The sequence below is a fragment of the Gobius niger genome (genome assembly GCF_951799975.1).
Source record: "Gobius niger genome assembly, chromosome: 21".
Classification (NCBI taxonomy): Eukaryota; Metazoa; Chordata; class Actinopteri; order Gobiiformes; family Gobiidae; genus Gobius; species Gobius niger.
The window spans coordinates 27,389,030-27,408,397 of NC_136872.1; the positions used below are offsets into that span (position 1 = coordinate 27,389,030).

Below are 19,368 nucleotides of genomic sequence, written 5' to 3' on the forward strand. Positions count from 1 at the left end.
GTGGGTCTGCACAAGCAGCAGCTGCAGTACTGTAAGTACTAGGCTAATTACTATATCTACAAACTGAAGTAGTAGTTTATGAGGCTTTTCAGGACAAAAACATCTCGATAACCCCTTATATAACCATGAGTTATGAAAGTAAAAGGTGAATGAGCTCAGTACATGTGAGCAGAGTCACCGTGTGTTATATGTGTCCTATGAGGCTGCGTGATTATATGAAATGTGAAACATTCATGGATTCTATTTTAACTGTTCTGTAATTTTATATTGTGTCAGGACCCCAGGAAGACGAGCAACCACTTGTGGCGCTAATGGGGATCCTAATAAAGAATAAAGAATAAAGAAGTTTTCTGTCATTTTATCTTTTCATACAAGAACAAGGTGTTTTATGCCTAAAAATGCCCCAAATTTCCCATCTTTTCAGCGACGAAATCTGAATAATGGATAGAGCTACATTCAAATGTCATTTTATTGATAAATGAGTCACCAAGACTTTTTCACAGGGGATTTTGGATTTTTTGTTTAGTTTTAAAATAAGCTGTTTTTATTGGAAACAATTGTAAAAATGTGTAAATTCTCGCCTTATTTTTTGACATTAAACTCAATAAATGGGGCTTAAGGGATTAAATAATAAAAAATCCCTCTGAAAAAACCTTCCAAATATTGTTCAGTCCAAGGCTGGAAAATGTGAAGTCTTTAGGTCCGACTGACGTGGACATAGTGTCGCCACAATGACAGAAAAATGTGTTTGGAGAAAAAGGCCCTTGAAATTGTGTTCTCCCATATAAGTCTATGGGGGAACATTGAATCAGCGCAATATTTAAACATGTTACTGTGAAGATTTGGTATATTTTCTGTTTCCGGGTGAAAGCTTGTATGTTCAGAGACAGATTTGTCCCAAAACCTGAAAACTGAAAAAATGTAGTTTTGCCTGTAGTGTCTCCAGAGCTGCTCCTTTAGCAGAGAATTTAAGTGAGACTTTTTCAAACTGTCTGTGAAGTTTGGATGATTTTAGTCTCGTCTTTGGCAAAAACATGACTTTGACTGAAATGGAAAACAGCGTCGTCTCGGTCACGGCCTTTCCTGCCACACGTGGATCCCAAACATCCAAACAAACCCGTGTTTTCCCTGCAGCGTCTCGCCTCAGGTCGGATTTATTACCACCATTTCCCAGGTGCTTCACAACAGATCAGTGAAATGCTCTTGTGATGAACTGTGTTTATGTTGCCGGGGCCCCCGTTGGCCCCCCCTCGGACACGCCCCTGCTGTGACACCGCCCACATTGAAGACGAGGGACTGAGACTCTTCGTCCCACAGCTTCTGCAAACGAACACTTTGTTTAGTCAGTTTCACTAATACTAGTTTAGAGTGAAATAAATCCTCTTTTTGGTCAAAGAAGAGAATTACTAAAGAAATGTGAAGAACCATGAGCGGCCATTTGTAATTTTAACCTCTGAACCCCCACCTGAATCCACCACAGTTTGGCTTTACCCAAATCTAAAAGCTCCTTGGAAAAAGTGACAAAATGGAGATGAGCTTTTGAGACAAGCTCGTGTCGCTTAAATCAAATAAACTGAAATAAACATGTGTCTGAAAACCGTCTCCACTTTTGGACACGTTTATGAGAAAACAATGAAACGTTTTTATGAATGAAATGATTGTTTTTATGAGTAAACATCTCACAAACACACACAGTAAATGGACTCGACTTATACGGAGCTTTTCTACCTTCTTTAGGCCCAAAGCGCTTTACAGAAAAGAACCAAAAGTATTCACAGTATTCAGAATACAGTAATCCGATTAGACAAAGTAACAGAATTCGTTACAAAATAAGTTTTAACGCAAGTATTGGGTATTTAGTCATTAAATACAAATGTTCTCCCCAAAACATCACTATATTAGATCAATAAAAAGGATCAGACGCCTGGAGAGTCTGAAGGACTTCACTTTCTTCTCTCTTTTGTCTCCAGGTTCTTGATGGAGCTCAGACCTGTTCCTCTGAGCCGTGATCCTGGATCCTTCTGTTTATTCTCCTGGACTCAGACTGAGGCGCCTGATCTGGAGCTGCTGAACATCATTAATAAAACCACCAGCTGTGGAGAAGCAGAAATCAGGAATCATTTATTACAACTTATTATTATTCACAATAATTAATATGGAAAGACAATGAAAAATAGTAAAGTCTTTTAAAACAGTTAAATCTCCCGTGTATCGGAGTGTGGGCTGGTGTGACTGAGGAAGACGGAGATAAACTGAATATGATGATTATTGAAACTAAACTCACTCCAGGTCTGTTTTTCATAAGGATATAACGTAATAACATGGTTAACACTTGATCTTCATAAATAACCTTTAATGATAGAATGGATTTAAGATTAAAAAACTATTTAAAACAAACTCCAACAGCCTCAGTGTTTTTAGAAAATAGAAAATGTTCCAGGTTCAGAACAGTCTGATAAAGTCTGGACTCACCGCAGTGTCTCCAGTCGACAGTCAGGGCTCTGTTTGAGGACCAGGAGCTCCTTCACGTCTGACCCTCTCAGACCGTTGTCCCTCAGCTCCAGTTTAGTGAGATGTGAGGGGTTGGACTTCAGAGCTGAGGCCAGAGAGGAACAGCTGATCTTTGACAAACCACAGCGATACAATCTGAATAAAATAAATACATAAATAAATAAAGTTCTTAAAGTCCAGAGATAAAACTGATTAAACAAACACAAAGACACATCTTGAATAATAAAAGTCATGAATTTAAACTGAAGAGTTAATAATTTAAAACAACAAACGTTTCCACAAATTGTTTAAAGTCTAATTATTTTCTAAAACTTTCTAAAATATAGTTTGAACAATATACAAATCTTAATGTATAAAAAGCATAAATAGATGAAAATATTTCATTTATTTTGTGATTATTTTTAAAATGACATTTAACACATTGAGTGCCAACAATCCAGACCATTTTACCTGATATTTGTAGCACCACAGTGTATTCTGTGTTATAGTTATGGACACAGGCTGTGGCTCGTTTGAAAGCTGAGACTCTCAGCTCTCAGGAGGTGGAAACACTTTCATTCTACGGGTCTCGGTTCCTCAGAAATCCTAAGCTAAACAGAGGCTAGTTTGATCAAATATTGTGTGTTTATTGAAACACAACTGTCTCCCTCATTTCACTCTTCACTCTTCAAGAAAAGAACATGGACTATTGAGAATGTCTGGGCCTGAGTTTCACCTTGTTTGAAGAGAACATGGAGCTGAAATATTGTTACAAAAACACGTTGCCGAGGACGCGGTGGTGACTCGCAGTAAACAGTGCTCGCGTCTGACACAAGGTTTATGTTTAGATCATAAACTGTCGGCTTGTCGACCTCATTGGTCTGTGATTATGAGGCCGACGGATAAAAAACTAAAGAGCATCTGAAGCACAAGGTGAGGAGATGTTCTGTGCAGGAGATCCCTCTGCTCTCCCTCCTCTGTCTGACACTGAGCTGCTGCAGGGCCGCTGGGCAGGGCCGCTGGGCGGGGCTTTGAAAACACACAATGAACTGTTGTGTCGCCATCTTCACTGTTTTGGTCACGGCCGGAGGAGTTTGATGGTAAATCCTAGCACAGAAGACGACACACAGAGCTCCCGCGCTATGATTGGCTCGTCTTGGTTTTGCCGGAGTCAGCGAGATTCAAATCACACAATTCCAGACTGTTTCCCCCATGAATCTGTGAACATGAGGATCAGTCTGACTCAGGCCAGGCTAAGACTGTCCCGTTTTGTAAAAGAAAAAAAAAAAAATGCAAAAACACATTTTTTTCTTTTTGGCAATTAATGTGTTAATATATTCTAAAAGTCTATGGATAAAATTTCTAAGTTTTTATTCTTCTGGAAATTAATTATTTTTGTCTTAAAGGAATAGGCCACCGTTTTTACATACTAAGATATGTTCTTACCTCACTTTAGACGTGTTAATATATCCCCGTCTGGTCTTTGTCCGTGCGCTCACACATACGCAGCCTCTCGCACATGTCACATAGCTCCGAAAAAGCTCACGATAGAAGCTACCAAGCTCTTCCACGTGTTCCCTATTTAAATAAAGTTACGTGAAGTGTTTTCATGCAAAGTATATTTACACAGAAATGTAGCATGTCGATTTTATAAGCAAATAAAAATGTGGACTATATTGTGAGGCGTAATGATACGAGGAGTAAAACGTCCGCGCAGTAACTCGTAAAGGTTATTGACGGAAGTGAGCGGGGGAAGTCTTTAGGAGTTACTACGCGGACGCTGTGCTCCTCGTATCATTACGCCTCACAATATAGTTCCCCTTTTTATTTGCTTATAAAATCGACATGCTACATTTCTGGGTAAATATACTTCGCATGAAAACACTTCACGTAACTTTATTTAAATAGGGAACACGTGGAAGAGCTTGGTAGCTTCTATCGTGAGCTTTTTCGGAGCTATGTGACATGTGGGAGAGGCTGCGTATGTGCTCCGTTTGCCTGACAGAGCGCGCGGACAAAGACCAGACGGGGATATATTAACTCGACTAAAGTGAGCTAAGAACATATCTTAGTATGTAAAAACGGTGGCCTATTCCTTTAAGCCCTGACACAGAGACAGTGAACTGACCAGAGAATCTGCAGGCGACAGTCTATCCTTTGCAGAAAACCACACAGATGAGCCACTCCTGAGTCAGACAGGTCTTCGTTACCACCCAGCTCCAGCTCAGTGAGATGTGAGGGGTTGGACTTCAGAGCTGAGGCCAGAGAGGAACAGCTGATCTCTGACAAACCACAGCGATACAATCTGAATAAAATAAATACATAAATAAATAAAGTTCTTAAAGTCCAGAGATAAAACAGATAAAACGAACACAAAGACACATCTTGAATAATAAAAGTCATGAATTTAAACTGAAGAGTTAATCATTTAAAACATCAAATGTTTCCACAAATTGTTTAAAGTCTAATTCTTTTCTAAAACTTTCTAAAATATAGTTTTAACAATATACAAATCTTAATGTATAAAAAGCATTAATAGATGGAAATATTTCATTCAATTTGTGATTATTAAATGACATTTAACACATTGAGTGCCAACAATCCAGACCATTTTTCCTGATATTTGTAGCACCACAGTGTATTCTGTGTTATAGTGATGGACACAGGCTGTGGCTCGTTTGAAAGCTGAGACTCTCAGCTCTCAGGAGGTGGAAACACTTTCATTCTACGTGTCTCGGTTCCTCAGAAATCCTAAGCTAAACAGAGGCTAGTTTGATCAAATATTGTGTGTTTTATGAAACACAACTGTCTCCCTCATTTCACTCTTCACTCTTCAAGAAAAGAACATGGACTATTGAGAATGTCTGGGCCTGAGTTTCACGTTGTTTGAAGAGAACATGGAGCTGAAATATTGTTACAAAAACACGTTGCCGAGGACGCGGTGGTGACTCGCAGTAAACAGCGCTCGCGTCTGACACAAGGTTTATGTTTAGATCATAAACTGTCGGCTTGTCGACCTCATTGGTCTGTGATTATGAGGCCGACGGATAAAAAACTAAAGAGCATCTGAAGCACAAGGTGAGGAGATGTTCTGTGCAGGATATCCCTCTGCTCTCCCTCCTCTGACACTGAGCTGCTGCAGGACCGCTGGGCGGGGCCGCTGGGCGGGGCTTTGAAAACACACGATGAACTGTTGTGTCGCCATCTTCACTGTTTTGGTTACGGCCGGAGGAGTTTGCTGGTAAATCCTAGCACAGAAGACGACACACAGAGCTCCCGTGCTATGATTGGCTCGTCTTGGTTTTGCCGGAGTCAGTGAGATTCAAATCACACAATTCCAGACTGTTTCCCCCATGAATCTGTGAACATGAGGATCAGTCTGACTCAGGCCAGGCTAAGACTGTCTCGTTTTGTATTAAAACAAAAAAAATAAACAATGCAAAAACAGTTTTTTTTTTTCTTTTTGGCACTCAATGTGTTAATATATCCTAAAAGTCTATGGAATAAAGTTCTAAGTTTTTATTCTTCTGGAAATTAATTTTGGTCATGAACAAAACAAAGCTTGAGCCCTGACACAGAGACAGTGAACTGACCTGAGAATCTGCAGGCGACAGTCTGATCTTTGCAGAAAAACACACAGACGAGACACTCCTGAGTCAGACAGTCTGTTATTACTCAGCTCCAGCTCAGTGAGATGTGAGGGGTTGGACTTCAGAGCTGAGGCCAGAGAGGAACAGCTGATCTTTGTCAAACCACAGTAACTCAATCTGAATAAAGAATAAATGAAGTGATTAAGTCCAGAGATAAAACATATAAAACAAACACAAAGACTGACATCTTGAATAATAAAAGTCATGAAAACAAAACTGAATAGTTTCTAATATTTATATTTTTTCACAAACCATTTGAAGTCAAATTATTTCTAAAACTTTTTAAAATATTGTTTGAATAATACACACATCTAAATGTAAATGAATTTCATTTATTTTGTTCCATCTCTTTTTAACATGATAATTACAAGACTTTCATTTCTATGATTTATTTAATTTTTTTAATTTTTGTCATAAACAAAACTAAAACAAATCTAAAACTGTTTTGTTCATAGTTTGTGTTAAAACTTGAGCCCTGATACAGAGACAGTGAACTGACCTGAGAATCTGCAGGCGACAGTCTGACTTTTTAAGAAAACCACACAGATGAGACACTCCTGAGTCAGACAGGAATTTGTTACCACCCAGGTCCAGCTCAGTGAGATGTGAGGGGTTGGACTTCAGAGCTGAGGCCAGAGAGGAACAGCTGATCTTTGACAAACCACAGTCACTCAATCTGAAAAAAATAAATACATGAATAAATAAAGTTCTTAACGTCCAGAGATAAAACAGATAAAACAAATACAAAGACACATCTTAAATAATAAAAGTCATGAATTTAAACTGAAGAGTTAATAATTTAAAACAAAAACATTTCCACAAATTGTTTAAAGTCTAATTCTTTTCTAAAACTTTTTAAAATATAGTTTGAATAATATACAAATCTAAATGTAGATGAATTTCATTTATTTTGTTCCATCTCTTTTTAACACAATATATTTTTGTCATGAACAAAACAAAAAAAAATCTCTAAAACTGTTTCGTTTATAGTTTGTGTTAAATATTGAGCCTGACAGAGAGACAGTGAACTGACCTGAGAATCTGCAGGCGACAGTCTGACCTTTGCAGAAAACCACACAGATGAGACACTCCTGAGTCACACAGGTCTCTGTTAACACCCAGGTCCAGCTCAGTGAGATGTGAGGGGTTGAACTTCAGAGCTGAGGCCAGAGAGGAACAGCTGATCTCTGACAAACCACAGCTCCACAATCTGAAAAAAGAATAAATGAAGTGATTAAAGTCAAGAGTAAAGTCAGAGGAGTTTCTGTAGCTACAGCTGAACATCTGAGACTCTGGTTTGGAGCAGGACTCAGAGGTTGGGGGTAAATGCTGTGGTTTTTCAGACATGATCTCCTACACTTTACTTCACTCTCAGAGAACGGTTACGTCCCATCACTCAGTGATTAAAGGATGAGGAGAGTGGAGGATGGACGAGCGAGAGCCGTCACAGACCTGACACTGATGTCCTCAGACCTGCACTGACCTGAGAGAGGAGAGCTGACAGTGAGGACTCTTCAGACCTGCACACAGCACAGACACTGAGGAGTCACTCAGTCTGTTACCACCCAGATCCAAGTCTCTGAGATGGGAGGGGCTGGAGCTCAGCGCTGACGCCACCACTTCACAGTGAAGCTCTGAGAGTCCACACTGAACAAACCTGTAACAGATGTTAGAGCGACATGTGAGTGATTCTAACAGGTCTGTGAAGCTTCTGTCTGTGACTGAGGACTCACACAGCCTTCCTGCAGTTCCTCACCGCTGGGATCAGTCTCTGTTTACCCTGATAAGACGTGTTGTACTTCCTTAGGTCCAGCTCCTCCAGGACCTGCTCTGACATCTGCAGCATGTAGGCCAGAGCCGAGCACTGGAACTCAGACAGTTTCTCCTTAGATCCACCTCCAGACTTCAGTAAGTCCTGGATCTGCTGCTGCACAGACTGGTCCTTCAGCTCCATCAGACAGTGGAAGATGTTGATGCTTCTGTCGGGAGAGACTTTCTCTGTGTTCATCTCTTTAAGATTTTTAATGACTTCTGTGATTTCTGATTGGTGGATTGGACTCAGCAGAGCTCCTAAAAGTCTGTGGTTGGACTCCAGACTGAGGCCATGAAGGAACCGCACAAACAGGTCCAGGTGGCCGTTTGGACTCTGCAGGGACTTTATAAGACAACGCCTGAGAAACTTGCATGGAAGTAATATTGACACTGTTCCTTCACTTCCATAAAGAAACCTTTCAATCACTTTAATGTTGTTCTCTAAGCAGTGGTGAAGGTAAACGGCTGCCAGAAACTCCTGCACGCTCAGGTGGATGAAGCAGTAGACTGACTGGTTGAAGACACTCTCTCGTTTGAAGATCTCAGTGCAGAGTCCGGAGTAGACCGAGGCTTCGCTCAGGTCCAGACCCACCTGCTCCAGGTCTTCTTGGTAGAACATGATGTTTCCTGTCTGCAGATGCTCAAAGGCCAGTCTCCCCAGCTTCAGGAGCAGCTCTGTGTCGGCCTCTGTCAGTCCCCAGGTCTCAGACCTGACCTCTGTTTGTGTCTGTTTGTACTTCCTCTTCCTGTGCGTCTGCACCAACAGGAAGTGTGCGTACATGTCTGTGAGGGTCTGGGGCAGTGGTCCGCTCTGATGGCTTCTCAACACGTGGTCCAGGACTGTGGAGGTGATCCAGCAGAAGACTGGGATCTGGCTCATGTTGTGGAGGCTGCGGGAGGTTCTGAGGTGGGACAGGACTGTTTGAAGCTGCTCTTCATCTGAGAACCTCTTCCTGAAGTACTGCTCCTTCTGTGGGTCAGTGATGAAGCCCCTGACCTCCGTGACCCTGTGCACGCACCGCGCTGGGATCTGATGGGCCGCCGCTGGGCGGGAGGTGATCCATATAAGGGCGTGAGGAAGCAGAGCGCCTCTGATGAGGTTCACCAACAGTACGCCCACCTCTGACCTCTGTGTGACCTCAGAGATGAGCTCACAGCTGAAGTCCAGAGACAGTCTGCTCTCGTCGAGGCCGTCAAAGATGAACAGGAGTTTACAGACGGACAGAGTGTGGGCTGTGAGCGTCTGTGGGGCAGAGAAACACAACATTTAACATCCATGACTTTACACCACTTTCCTTCAACCCTCACTTTAAACCAGTGAGTGGTGGAGCTCCAGTGTGAGGGACTGCAGGGTTTACAGTGAATGTGAACACAGACTGAACTAACAAACGCCCTGAGAGCCAGGAGTCATTTCAAAAGTGTTTGAGACTTTGAAATATATGATGTGGACGGTAAAGCTTTCTCTAAATGAGAGTGACCTGTGGATCCAGCGCTGGATGGAACACTTGGATCAGCTCCATCAGACTGTAGCGCCCCCTTCTGACCAGGTTCATCTCTCTGAAGGACAGTGGCACCACCAGCTGCAGCTCCTGGTTCTCTGAGCCCTGGGCCCAGTCCAGACAGAAGTTCAGGACTGAGAAGGTCTTCCCCACTCCAGCCACGCCCACAGTCAGCACGGCTCTGATGGAGCCCTGCTGCAGCGCCCCCTGCTGCTGCTCAGGGGGTAGAGCTTTAAAGATGTCCTGGCACCTGATGGTGATCTCCTGGACCTCCTTCTTCTTGGACTGTGTCTCCAGACTCCTCTCCTCAGGTTGGGCTCTGGCCTCTTCACTGAGGCCCTCTGTGATGTACAGCTCAGTGAAGATGCTGTTCAGAAGAGTTCTATCTCCTGATTCTTCACTTCCCTCTGTCACACTCTCACATCTGCTGCTCAGGCTCTGCTTATGCTCCTTCAGAACCTTGTGGAGACCTTCACCTGGACACAGAGGAGGAGACACCTGTTAATGTTGATGAACAGGTCTCTTATTCCCTGCTGTAGTTGATGAGTCTCAGACTGAGCAGACTCACCTGGTGCAGGGCCTTGAACCCCCTGATCAGGACTGTTGCCTGTGTCTCCACACTGAGGCCAGGCGTCCTGCTCTGACTCTGTTTCTCTGTGACACAAACACACAGCACTGAGCACGTCTTTAACATCTCACAAGTTACAATCACAAATATAAAGCACAGTTTAGCTGCTGAGACTCTGTGTTCAGGTCAGATCTTACTGTGAGTCTGGAGCAGTTCCAGGACTGAAGTTTGGATTATGGGCTTTAGACCAGTCACTCTTCATGGACAGAGCAGACACTGAGTCCGTAGATCTGCTTCTGTGGATAAAAAATAAGACAATTCTACAGCCAAAGAAATGTAGAAATATATAGAATATATAGAAATCTTTTACGTTTAACTGACAAGTGCATCCTGCTCATGAAGTCATTATTCTGACATTCGATCTTCTTTTGGTCATGAATCATATTTAATCAGGTTGAGTATTTTGGGAGTCAGTCCATGTCAAATCAATGTATATTTTTAGGAAAAACATTCTATTGGACAATTTGAGATTTGCTTAAAACTTCAAAGTGATTGTTGTGGTTAAACTCATGCCTTGCACAATTCAAAGTGTGACCTGCTCTGACTGATCAGAGTTTGTGCAAACATCAGCCCTGTCTATGATGTAACAACAGGAAACATAACTTTCCTCGTGCCAAAGGTCAAGCCTCCGCCTCCCCCCAGTTGATTGATAGTAGCCTGACGGGGACGTCAGTATCTCATTGATTGGGAGGGTTATGGTCCTGAGGAGGTGCTGGTTTTATGCGAAAAACATTCTTGACCCTGACCTTATACGGGAGTTCCACGTGGACAACCCTATGCAGCCTGGGTGTCTGGAGTCGGCCCTTGGAGGGGGGGTTCTGTAATGTCTGGTGTTTAAGTTCTTTTCTGTGTTGTTTTGTCAGTTTGGTCATTCTGTTTTATTTTGAAGACTTACTTTGTTTCTCATTTCAGGCTTCCTTCCTGCCCTTCCCTGTTTCCCCGCCTGTGTGATTACCTGCCTCTTCCCTAATATGTGACACCTGTGTGCAGGGGCGTAGCACCTCATTCTGGGCCCTGGGTACAAACGATCTTGGTGGACCCCCGCTCATATTTGATGTTCTTTAACCACATAACAGTGACAGTTTTACAGTGCAGTTCATTTCATTTCTATTATAACATAATTATGTAAAGCCTAACCAGGTGAAACCATTGGTCGACCTAAAAACAAACACATGGAGACTTAGTTCATGGTTGGTTTGTTATTTTTAACCTCTTACCCCCCGCCTGAACCAAATGCATTCTGTCCTCTTTGGCTGTTATACAGAGCCTCTCGAAAGTATTCATACACCTTGAATTTTGCACATTTTGTCATGTTTACAGCCCTAAACATAAAGATTTTATTTAGATTTTTTTTAATGAACGTTCACACACAAGTAACAAACAACTGTGAAGTGAAAGCAAAATGATACATGATTCTGTTATTTTTCAAAAAATAGAAAAGTGAAAAGTGGGGTGTGCATAAGTATTCATACAGCATTTTCTGAGTGCATTAAATTACCTTTAAAACATTCCTCATGACTCCAGAATGTTCACTCCTTGGCCTAACGGTTAAATAGAGGCACCTGTGTGTAATCTACTCTCAGTATAATTTCAGCTGTTCTTTCAGGCCCTCAGAGCTGTGGTCGGAGTGTGTTGGTCACTAAACAACATCATGAAGGTCAAGGAGCACAAGAGAGGTCAGGGATAAAGCTGTGGAGAAGTTTAAAGCAGCCTTAAGTTATACAAAGATTTCCCAAGATTTGAACATCTCCCGGAGCAACTGTTCAATCCATCATTAGGAAATAGAAAGAGTAAAGCACCACTGCCAACTTACCAAGACACGGCTGTTCACGTAAACTAACAAACTGAACAAGGAGACACTGGTCAGAAATACAACCAAGTGCCCCAAGATAACTCTGGAGGAGCTGTGAAGTCCTGCCGCTGAGCTGGGGGAATCTGTACATGGGACAACTATAAGTCGTATCTACACAAATCTGGCCTTCATGGACGAGTGGAAGAAGAAAGCCATTATTGAAAGGAGGCCATAAGAAATCCTGTTTGAAGTTTGTAGAAGTCATATGGAGGACACAGCTCCATGTGGAAGAAGGAGCTTTGGTCAGAGGAGACAAACGTTATGTATGGAGCAAACCTGACACTGCTCATGGTCCTGAGTGCACCATCCCCAGTGTCAAATATACGGGGGGAGCATCATGCTGTGGGGCTGCTTTTCCTCAGCGGGGACTGGGGAGATTGTAAGAATAGTTGGGAACATGGATGGAGCCAAATATAGAGACATTTTGGAGGAAAACCTGCTGGAGTCACAAGAGAACTGAGGCTGGGGCGGAGATTCACCTTCAGCAGGACAATGACCCTAAACACAAAGATAAATCTACAATGTAATGGTTTAAAGACAAACATATTAATGTGTTAGAATGGCCCAGTCAAAGTCCTGACCTAAATCCTATTGAAAATCTGTGGAAAGAATTGAAAACTGCTGTTCACAAACGCTCTCCTTCTAATGTGACAGAGCTGGAGTTGTTTTGTAAAGAGGAATGGGCTAAAATGTCAGTTTCTAGATGTGCTAATCTTGTGGAGTCAGATCCTAAAGACTTGTGCTGTTATTGCAGTAAAAGGAGGTTCACAAAGTATTCATTCATGATACTTATGCACGCCCCACTTTTCACTTTTCTATTTTAAAAAAAATAACAGAATAATGTATCATTTTGCTTTCACTTCACAGTTGTCTGTTACGTGTGTGTGAACGTTCAGTAAAAAAATTAAAATAAAATCTTTATGTTTAGGGTTGTAAACATGACAAAATGTGCAAAAGTTCAAGGTGTATGAATACTAACGAGAGGCGATGTATAGGCCTGTGTAACACCTGGTTTGAAAGCTAAGACCCACAAAACTGATCTTTTTCCTTTTTGCTGTGTTGTGTCACCTTTTTTATTTTTTAGTTTTTTTTTTTCCTTTTTCACTTTTTGTTGAGTTTTTGTTAAATTTTTGTCACTTTTTGTTGAATTTTTGTCATTTTTTTGTTGAGTTTTTGTTGAATTTTTGTTGAATTTTTGTTGAATTTGTTGAATTTTTGTTGAATTTTTGTTGAATTTTTGTTGAATTTTTGTTGAATTTTTGTTGAATTTGTTGAATTTTTGTTGAATTTTTGTTGAATTTTTGTCGAATTTTTGTTGAATTTTTGGTTGTTTTTTGTTGAATTTTTGTCACTTTTTGTTGAATTTTTGTCAAATTTTTGTCGCGTTTACATCCTTGTTTTCGTCTCATTTTTTGTGTCTGTTTTGGTGCTTTTTCCCCAAGCAGCTTTTTGATTAGGGTAAAGCCAAACTGGAGACAATGGGATCCGTTCAGGTGGGAGTTAAGAGGTTAAAGGTCAGGGCCTGAAAATTCATCCATCATTATTGTTTGTGCAAAATTGGGTCCAGCAACCATTGTATTTCAGCCCGGCTGTGTTTGATTCTTACAGCATTAATTATGAGGAAACTTAGAGAGTACAATATAGAACGCTTTTTGCAGCACCTTATAGGGCCCCCACCCTGCACTGGGCCCTGGGTACTCAGCACCCTTTACCCCCTCAGTCCGACGCCCCTGCCTATGTGTCTTTGCCCTCCCCGCCCTTTCGTGTAATTGTCTGAGTCGTCCCCTTTGTCCTAGTGCAGGTAATCATGTCATTTTGTTCTTGTGTGTTTGGTAAGTTTTTGACTGTTCTGTGTTTTGGTCTTTGTCCTTGTGAAGTTCTTGTGTGAAATCGTTGTTATCATTCCTTGTTTTTGACCAAGCTAATAAAGTTAAGCAAAGTTAAGAAAACTGAGCAACGCATTTGGGTCTGCTGTGCTGAGTGTGACACACCGTGAGTCGCCTCTGGTCCAGAAAAAACAATGAATTTCAAACTACAGAACTTTAAAATGTACAATTCTATAGCTTTTGTTTTTTTATGTTACTGGGTTCAGTAGCGGCAATCAAATTAAAATGAAATATTAAATTGAATTATTTGGGATTTTTAGAAACTAAATGTCATAATTTGTACTGTTTTTTGCTGTATTTTTCTTTGAACCTTGAACCCCCTGATCAGGACTGTTGCCTGTGTCTCCACACTGAGGCCAGGCGTCCTGCTCTGACTCTGTTTCTCTGTGACACAAACACACAGCACTGAGCACGTCTTTAACATCTCACAAGTTACAATCACAAATATAAAGCACAGTTTAGCTGCTGAGACTCTGTGTTCAGGTCAGATCTTACTGTGAGTCTGGAGCAGGTTCAGGACTGAAGTTTGGATTATGCCCTTTGGACCAGTCACTCTTCATGGACAGAGCCGACACTGAGGCTGTGGATCTGCTTCTGTGGATAAAACATAATAAAATTCTACAGCCATAGAAGTGAAAGCTGCACTCTTGTACTTTTAACTGCAGTCATTAAGCCTCTTTTAAAGTAGAACAGTCTTGATGCCAAGGAAATGCACAACTACCGGCCCATATCAAACCTGCCATTCTTAGGAAAAGTCCTGGAGAAAGTAGTATATCAGCAGCTCTAACAATGTGTTTGATACTTTCCAGTCAGGATTCAGGCCCCACCACAGCACTGAGACAGCTCTGATCCAGGTGACAAATGATATCAGCATGAACACCAACGCAGTTTTAGTTCTGCTGGACCTGAGCGCTGCCTTTGACACAGTGGACCACGAGATCTCACTTCACAGGCTAGAAAACTGGGTGGGAATCTCTGGTACTGCTCTAAACTGGTTTAAGTCCTATCTCGAGGACAGGACGTACTGTGTCGAAATTGGCATCTGTGTCTCACAGATGTCATCTGTGTCACAAACTGACTCTACACAAATATAAAGCACAGTTTAGCTGCTGAGACTCTGTGTTCAGGTCAGTTCTTACCGTGAGTCTGGAGCAGGTTCAGGACTGAAGTTTGGATTGTGCCCTTTAGACCAGTCACTCTTCATGGACAGAGCGGACACTGAGGCTGTAGATCTGCTTCTGTGGATAAAAAAATTAAATTCTACAGATTTTATTCTTGTGTGTTTAAGTTTTTGACTGCTCTGTTTTTTGGTCTTTGTCCTTGTGCAGATCTTGTGGGAAATCTTTGTTATCATTCCTTGTTTTTGACCACGTTAATAAAAGAAATCTGAGCAACGCATTTGGGTTTTCTTACCATTTCGTCAGGATAAGGGAAGAGGATGAGTGGGAAACAGCCTTGAACACTCGCACAGGACATCATGAGTACTTAGTAATGCCTTTTGGGTTAACTAATGCTCTGGCTGTTTTTCAGTCTCTGGTGAACTTTTCGTCAAAGCTGAGAAATGTGACTTCCATGTACAGTCCTTGTCATTTCTGGGCTACATCATTGCAGAAGGGGCAGATCGAGATGGAGCCCGTGAAGATCCAGGCAGTTTCTGAGTGGCCCACATCTGAGTCTCACAAGCAAGAGCAATGCTTCCTTGGTTTTGCAAATTTCTAAAGGAAATTCACTGGAAAGGTTAGTACCGTTGTTGCCCCTCTGCATGCCCTCACTTCTGTCAAGACTAAGTTTCAGTGGACACCCCAGGCTGATCACGCCTTCAAGTTGCAGAGACGCTTCACCACAGCTCCAGTCCTTTTGCAGCCACATCCTGCTTCAGTTTGTGGTGGATGCTTCGGAGGTCGGCGTGGGGGCTGTTTTGCCCCAGAGGTCGAGGAAGATTAGTCGGCTCCACCCTTGTGCTTTCTTATCCACGAAGTTGGCGAAATTATGATGTTGGGAATCGTGAACTGCTGGCTATGAAGGTTGCTCTCGAGGAGGTTAGAAGGGGCAGAGCTGCCATTCCTTGTTTGGACGGACCACAAGAACTTGGAGTATCTGAAAGCCACCGAGAGACTGAACTCCCGTCAAGCCAGGTGGTGCCTTGTTTTTTAGTAGATTACATTTTTCTGTGTGCTAAACTGATTCCCTGATTCTCTGTTCCGACTCTCTGACCCTGAGGTGGCTCCTGAGGTTCCGGCCTCTCCTTCATGCTTGATCGGCGCTGTCGTCTGGGAGGTTGAGGAGGAGCTCAAGAAGTCTCCGTCTTCGGTTCAAGTTCTTGCTGGATGTCCCCCTAATCGACTGTTTGTACCTGCCTCACTACGTTAACGTGTCATCCACTGGTGCCACAGGTCTCCTATGTCCTGTCATCCCGGGGTGAAGAGGACTTTGTTTTTCATCAATCAGCGATTTTGGTGGCCGACTATGGAGAAGGACATGAAGGAGTGTGTGGCTGGATGTTCAATTTGTGCCCAAAACCAGACCCCACATCATGCTCCACCTGGCCAGCTACATCCGCACCCAGAGCCTCACAGACCATGGTAGGTTTCCTCCGGGTACTCCGGTTTCCCCTTCCACTAAAAACATGCACAATAGGCCAGGATGAATGATGTGAGTGAGTGAATGTATGGTGGTGTCAGAGGGTCCGTTGGCGCAGACGTGTGTAGTCGCGAAAGCGCTTCTGACAGTCTCCCCCAGGGGAAACTGAAGCTACAAACGTAGTTTCCACCACCGAGTGTGTGACTATATGTCTGTGAAAGGCGCTATATAAATAAAGATCTTCTTCTTCTTCTTCTTCATGGTCGGACATCTCTCCAGATTTCGTCCTGGACTTGCCACTCTCTGAAGGAAACACTGTGATTCTTACTGAGGTTGATCGTTTCTCCAAGATGGTTCACTTTGTTTCCCTGGCCAAGCTTCCTTCAGCTATAATAGTGTTGGCAGAGGTTTTTCGTCTTCATGGTCTTCCCAGGGATGTTGTTTCTGACCTCAGCTGCTCCGCTCAACGTGAAGGAGCAGCGACTCTACTCCGAGCTGCTCCCGGGTAACTGAGCTCCTCACCCCCAGCCACCCTGTGACGGAAACTCATTTCGGCCGCTCGTATTCGCGATCTTGTCCTTTCAGTCATGACCCAAATCTCATGACCAAAGGTGAGGAACGTAGATGGACTCAGCTCCCTCTTCACCACGACAGACCGATACAGCGACCGCATCACTGCTGACGCCGCACCGATCCGTCTGTCCATCTCACGCTCCATCCGTCCCTCACTCGTGAACAAGACCCCGAGATACTTGAGGTAAGGACTCCCCACCGACCTGAAGAGGTGAAGGAGAACCATGGCCTCAGGTTTGGAAGAGCTGATCCTCATCCCGGCTGCTTCACACTCGGCTGAAGGTCCTGATTTGCTGAAGCCAACAGAACAACACCGTCCGCAAACAGCAGAGATGAGATCCTGAGGCTCCCAAACCGGACGCCCTCCGGCCCCTGGCTGTGCCGAGAGACTCCTTCCATAAAGGTAATGAACAGAACCGGTGACAAAGGGCAGCCCTGGCGGAGACCAACACGCACCGGGAACAGGTCTGACTTACTACTCCTTACAGCCCTTAGCAGAGGGCCCCGGACCCCATACTCCCGGAGCACCCCCCACAGGGCACCACGAGGGACATGGACCCCATACTCCCGGAGCACCCCCCACAGGGCACCACGAGGGACACGGACCCCATACTCCCGGAGCACCCCCACAGGGCACCACGAGGGCCCCGGACCCCATACTCCCGGAGCACCCCCCACAGGGCACCACGAGGGCCCTGGACCCCATACTCCCGGAGCACCCCCCACAGGGCACCACGAGGGACACGGACCCCATACTCCCGGAGCACCCCCACAGGGCACCACGAGGGCCCCGGACCCCATACTCCCGGAGCACCCCCCACAGGGCACCACGAGGGCCCCAGTCGAACGCTTTCTCCAGATCCACAAAACACATGTGGACTGGTTGGGCGAACTCCCCGACGGATCGTAAAGAGCTGGTCCAGTGAGCCACGGCCAGGACGAAAACCACATTGTTCCTCCTGAATCTTAATTTAATAATTATATTAATTATAAATACTTAATTGACATAAAACACTCAGATGTAAAGCAGCTCACATTTCATTAACCAAATATTCACAGTTTCATAATTTAACGGGAAAAACTCAACAGCTGAAAACAAAGATCTCGCTCGTCCAAGGCTTTAGCATTTCTACATCCCTGGATTAGTCACATTTGGGAGACATTATCTTTGGTGCTGAAGATTTTGAACAGAATCTGCGCACTTTTAGGTTCATAAAGTAGAGTTTAAGGACAAAATTAAAGTTATTTTCATTGAAATAGCATCATTAGACTCTTTGACACATTAGTATCTCTCCTTCGCTTTTGTTCCATGGAAAATGTTTGCCTTTAAATCTGGTGATACAATTTACCCCAAGACCTGCTTCAACTTCACCCACTCCTGGGGTAAAATGAGCCACGAGACACTTTTTTTTTTCAAAGACCAAAATCTGTAAAACCAAATATTCCAGACGATTTTTGAAGATGCAAACAACTAGAAAACATCCCAAAATGTGTGTAAATACACACATTTTTGTGTAAATACACATTTTTTATTTATATTGTACTGATTTACACAATAACCACCAAAAAGTGTCTCATCTCCCCCCACTCTCCCCTAGAGTTTATATAACTGCTGATAATCCAGCTGTTTCCATTAGATGTAAACACAGTGGCTGAGCGACTTGTGCTTTACTTAAAGCAAGAGGCCGATGCTAACCAGCTAATGCTAACCAGCTAACGCTAACCAGCTAATGCTAACCAGCTAACGCTAACCAGCTAATGCTAACCAGCTAATGCTAACCAGCTAACGCTAGCGGCAAAGAGGCCGAGGTCTCTGTGCACATCATCGGGATCTTACCGGGAGGTGGACCCTGTGTGTGGGCGGAGGCGAACACGGAGCAGAGCGGCATCGATTACAGCTTTAGTGTCGGACAACTGACCAGGAGGCGACTCATCTGGAGCAGGTTCAGGACTGTTTGGATTAAAGTCTTTAGACCTGTCACTGTTCATGGACAGAGCGGACACTGAAGCTGTAGATCTGTGGAGAGAAAATAATCTGTTTCTGCTTTGTCTAAAAACACATTTGTCTTTGAAGGAGGTTAAGACTGAACTCACTTTGTCCCACAGAGCTGTGGCTCAGTGCTGCCCTCTGGAGGCTTTGCTTTTCCTTCTGCCATTTCCCCCGAGTCTCGTCCTGGGGGAGAATCAGAGCCTTTAACACAGAGATAAACCTCATCATGTGAAGAATAGAATGCGGTCAGCGGTTAGAGTTTGGAACTCTCTACAAGAAAGACTCATGCGATCATGAACTTGGAAAAACACGAAAGAACTTTTATCCATGTGGGACTGGTCATGATGGATTACAAACTGTGCTTTGCTCCATGTTCAACACAAGCTTATCCTCACGGAGAGATCAAGC

General features: G+C 43.4%; 2 protein-coding genes across 2 annotated transcripts in view; both read right to left on the bottom strand.

Moving 5' to 3' along the window:
• The window catches only part of LOC306980692 (protein NLRC3-like), a gene marked incomplete at both ends in the record, with an annotated part of 30,164 nt that extends 11,305 nt beyond the window's left edge, over positions 1 to 18,859 (bottom strand). Inside the window, 5 exons of the mRNA XM_079580120.1 lie at positions 7,241 to 7,350; positions 7,624 to 7,797; positions 7,874 to 9,195; positions 9,431 to 9,927; positions 18,808 to 18,859. Of these exons, the coding sequence (XP_079436246.1) occupies positions 7,241 to 7,350; positions 7,624 to 7,797; positions 7,874 to 9,195; positions 9,431 to 9,927; positions 18,808 to 18,859 (2,155 nt within the window). The remainder of the gene's footprint in view (positions 1 to 7,240; positions 7,351 to 7,623; positions 7,798 to 7,873; positions 9,196 to 9,430; positions 9,928 to 18,807) is intronic.
• Positions 1 to 19,368, bottom strand: part of LOC306981095 (NACHT, LRR and PYD domains-containing protein 14-like) — a gene marked incomplete at both ends in the record, with an annotated part of 347,014 nt that overhangs the window by 144,792 nt on the left and 182,854 nt on the right. The gene's annotated exons all lie outside the window — the stretch shown is intronic.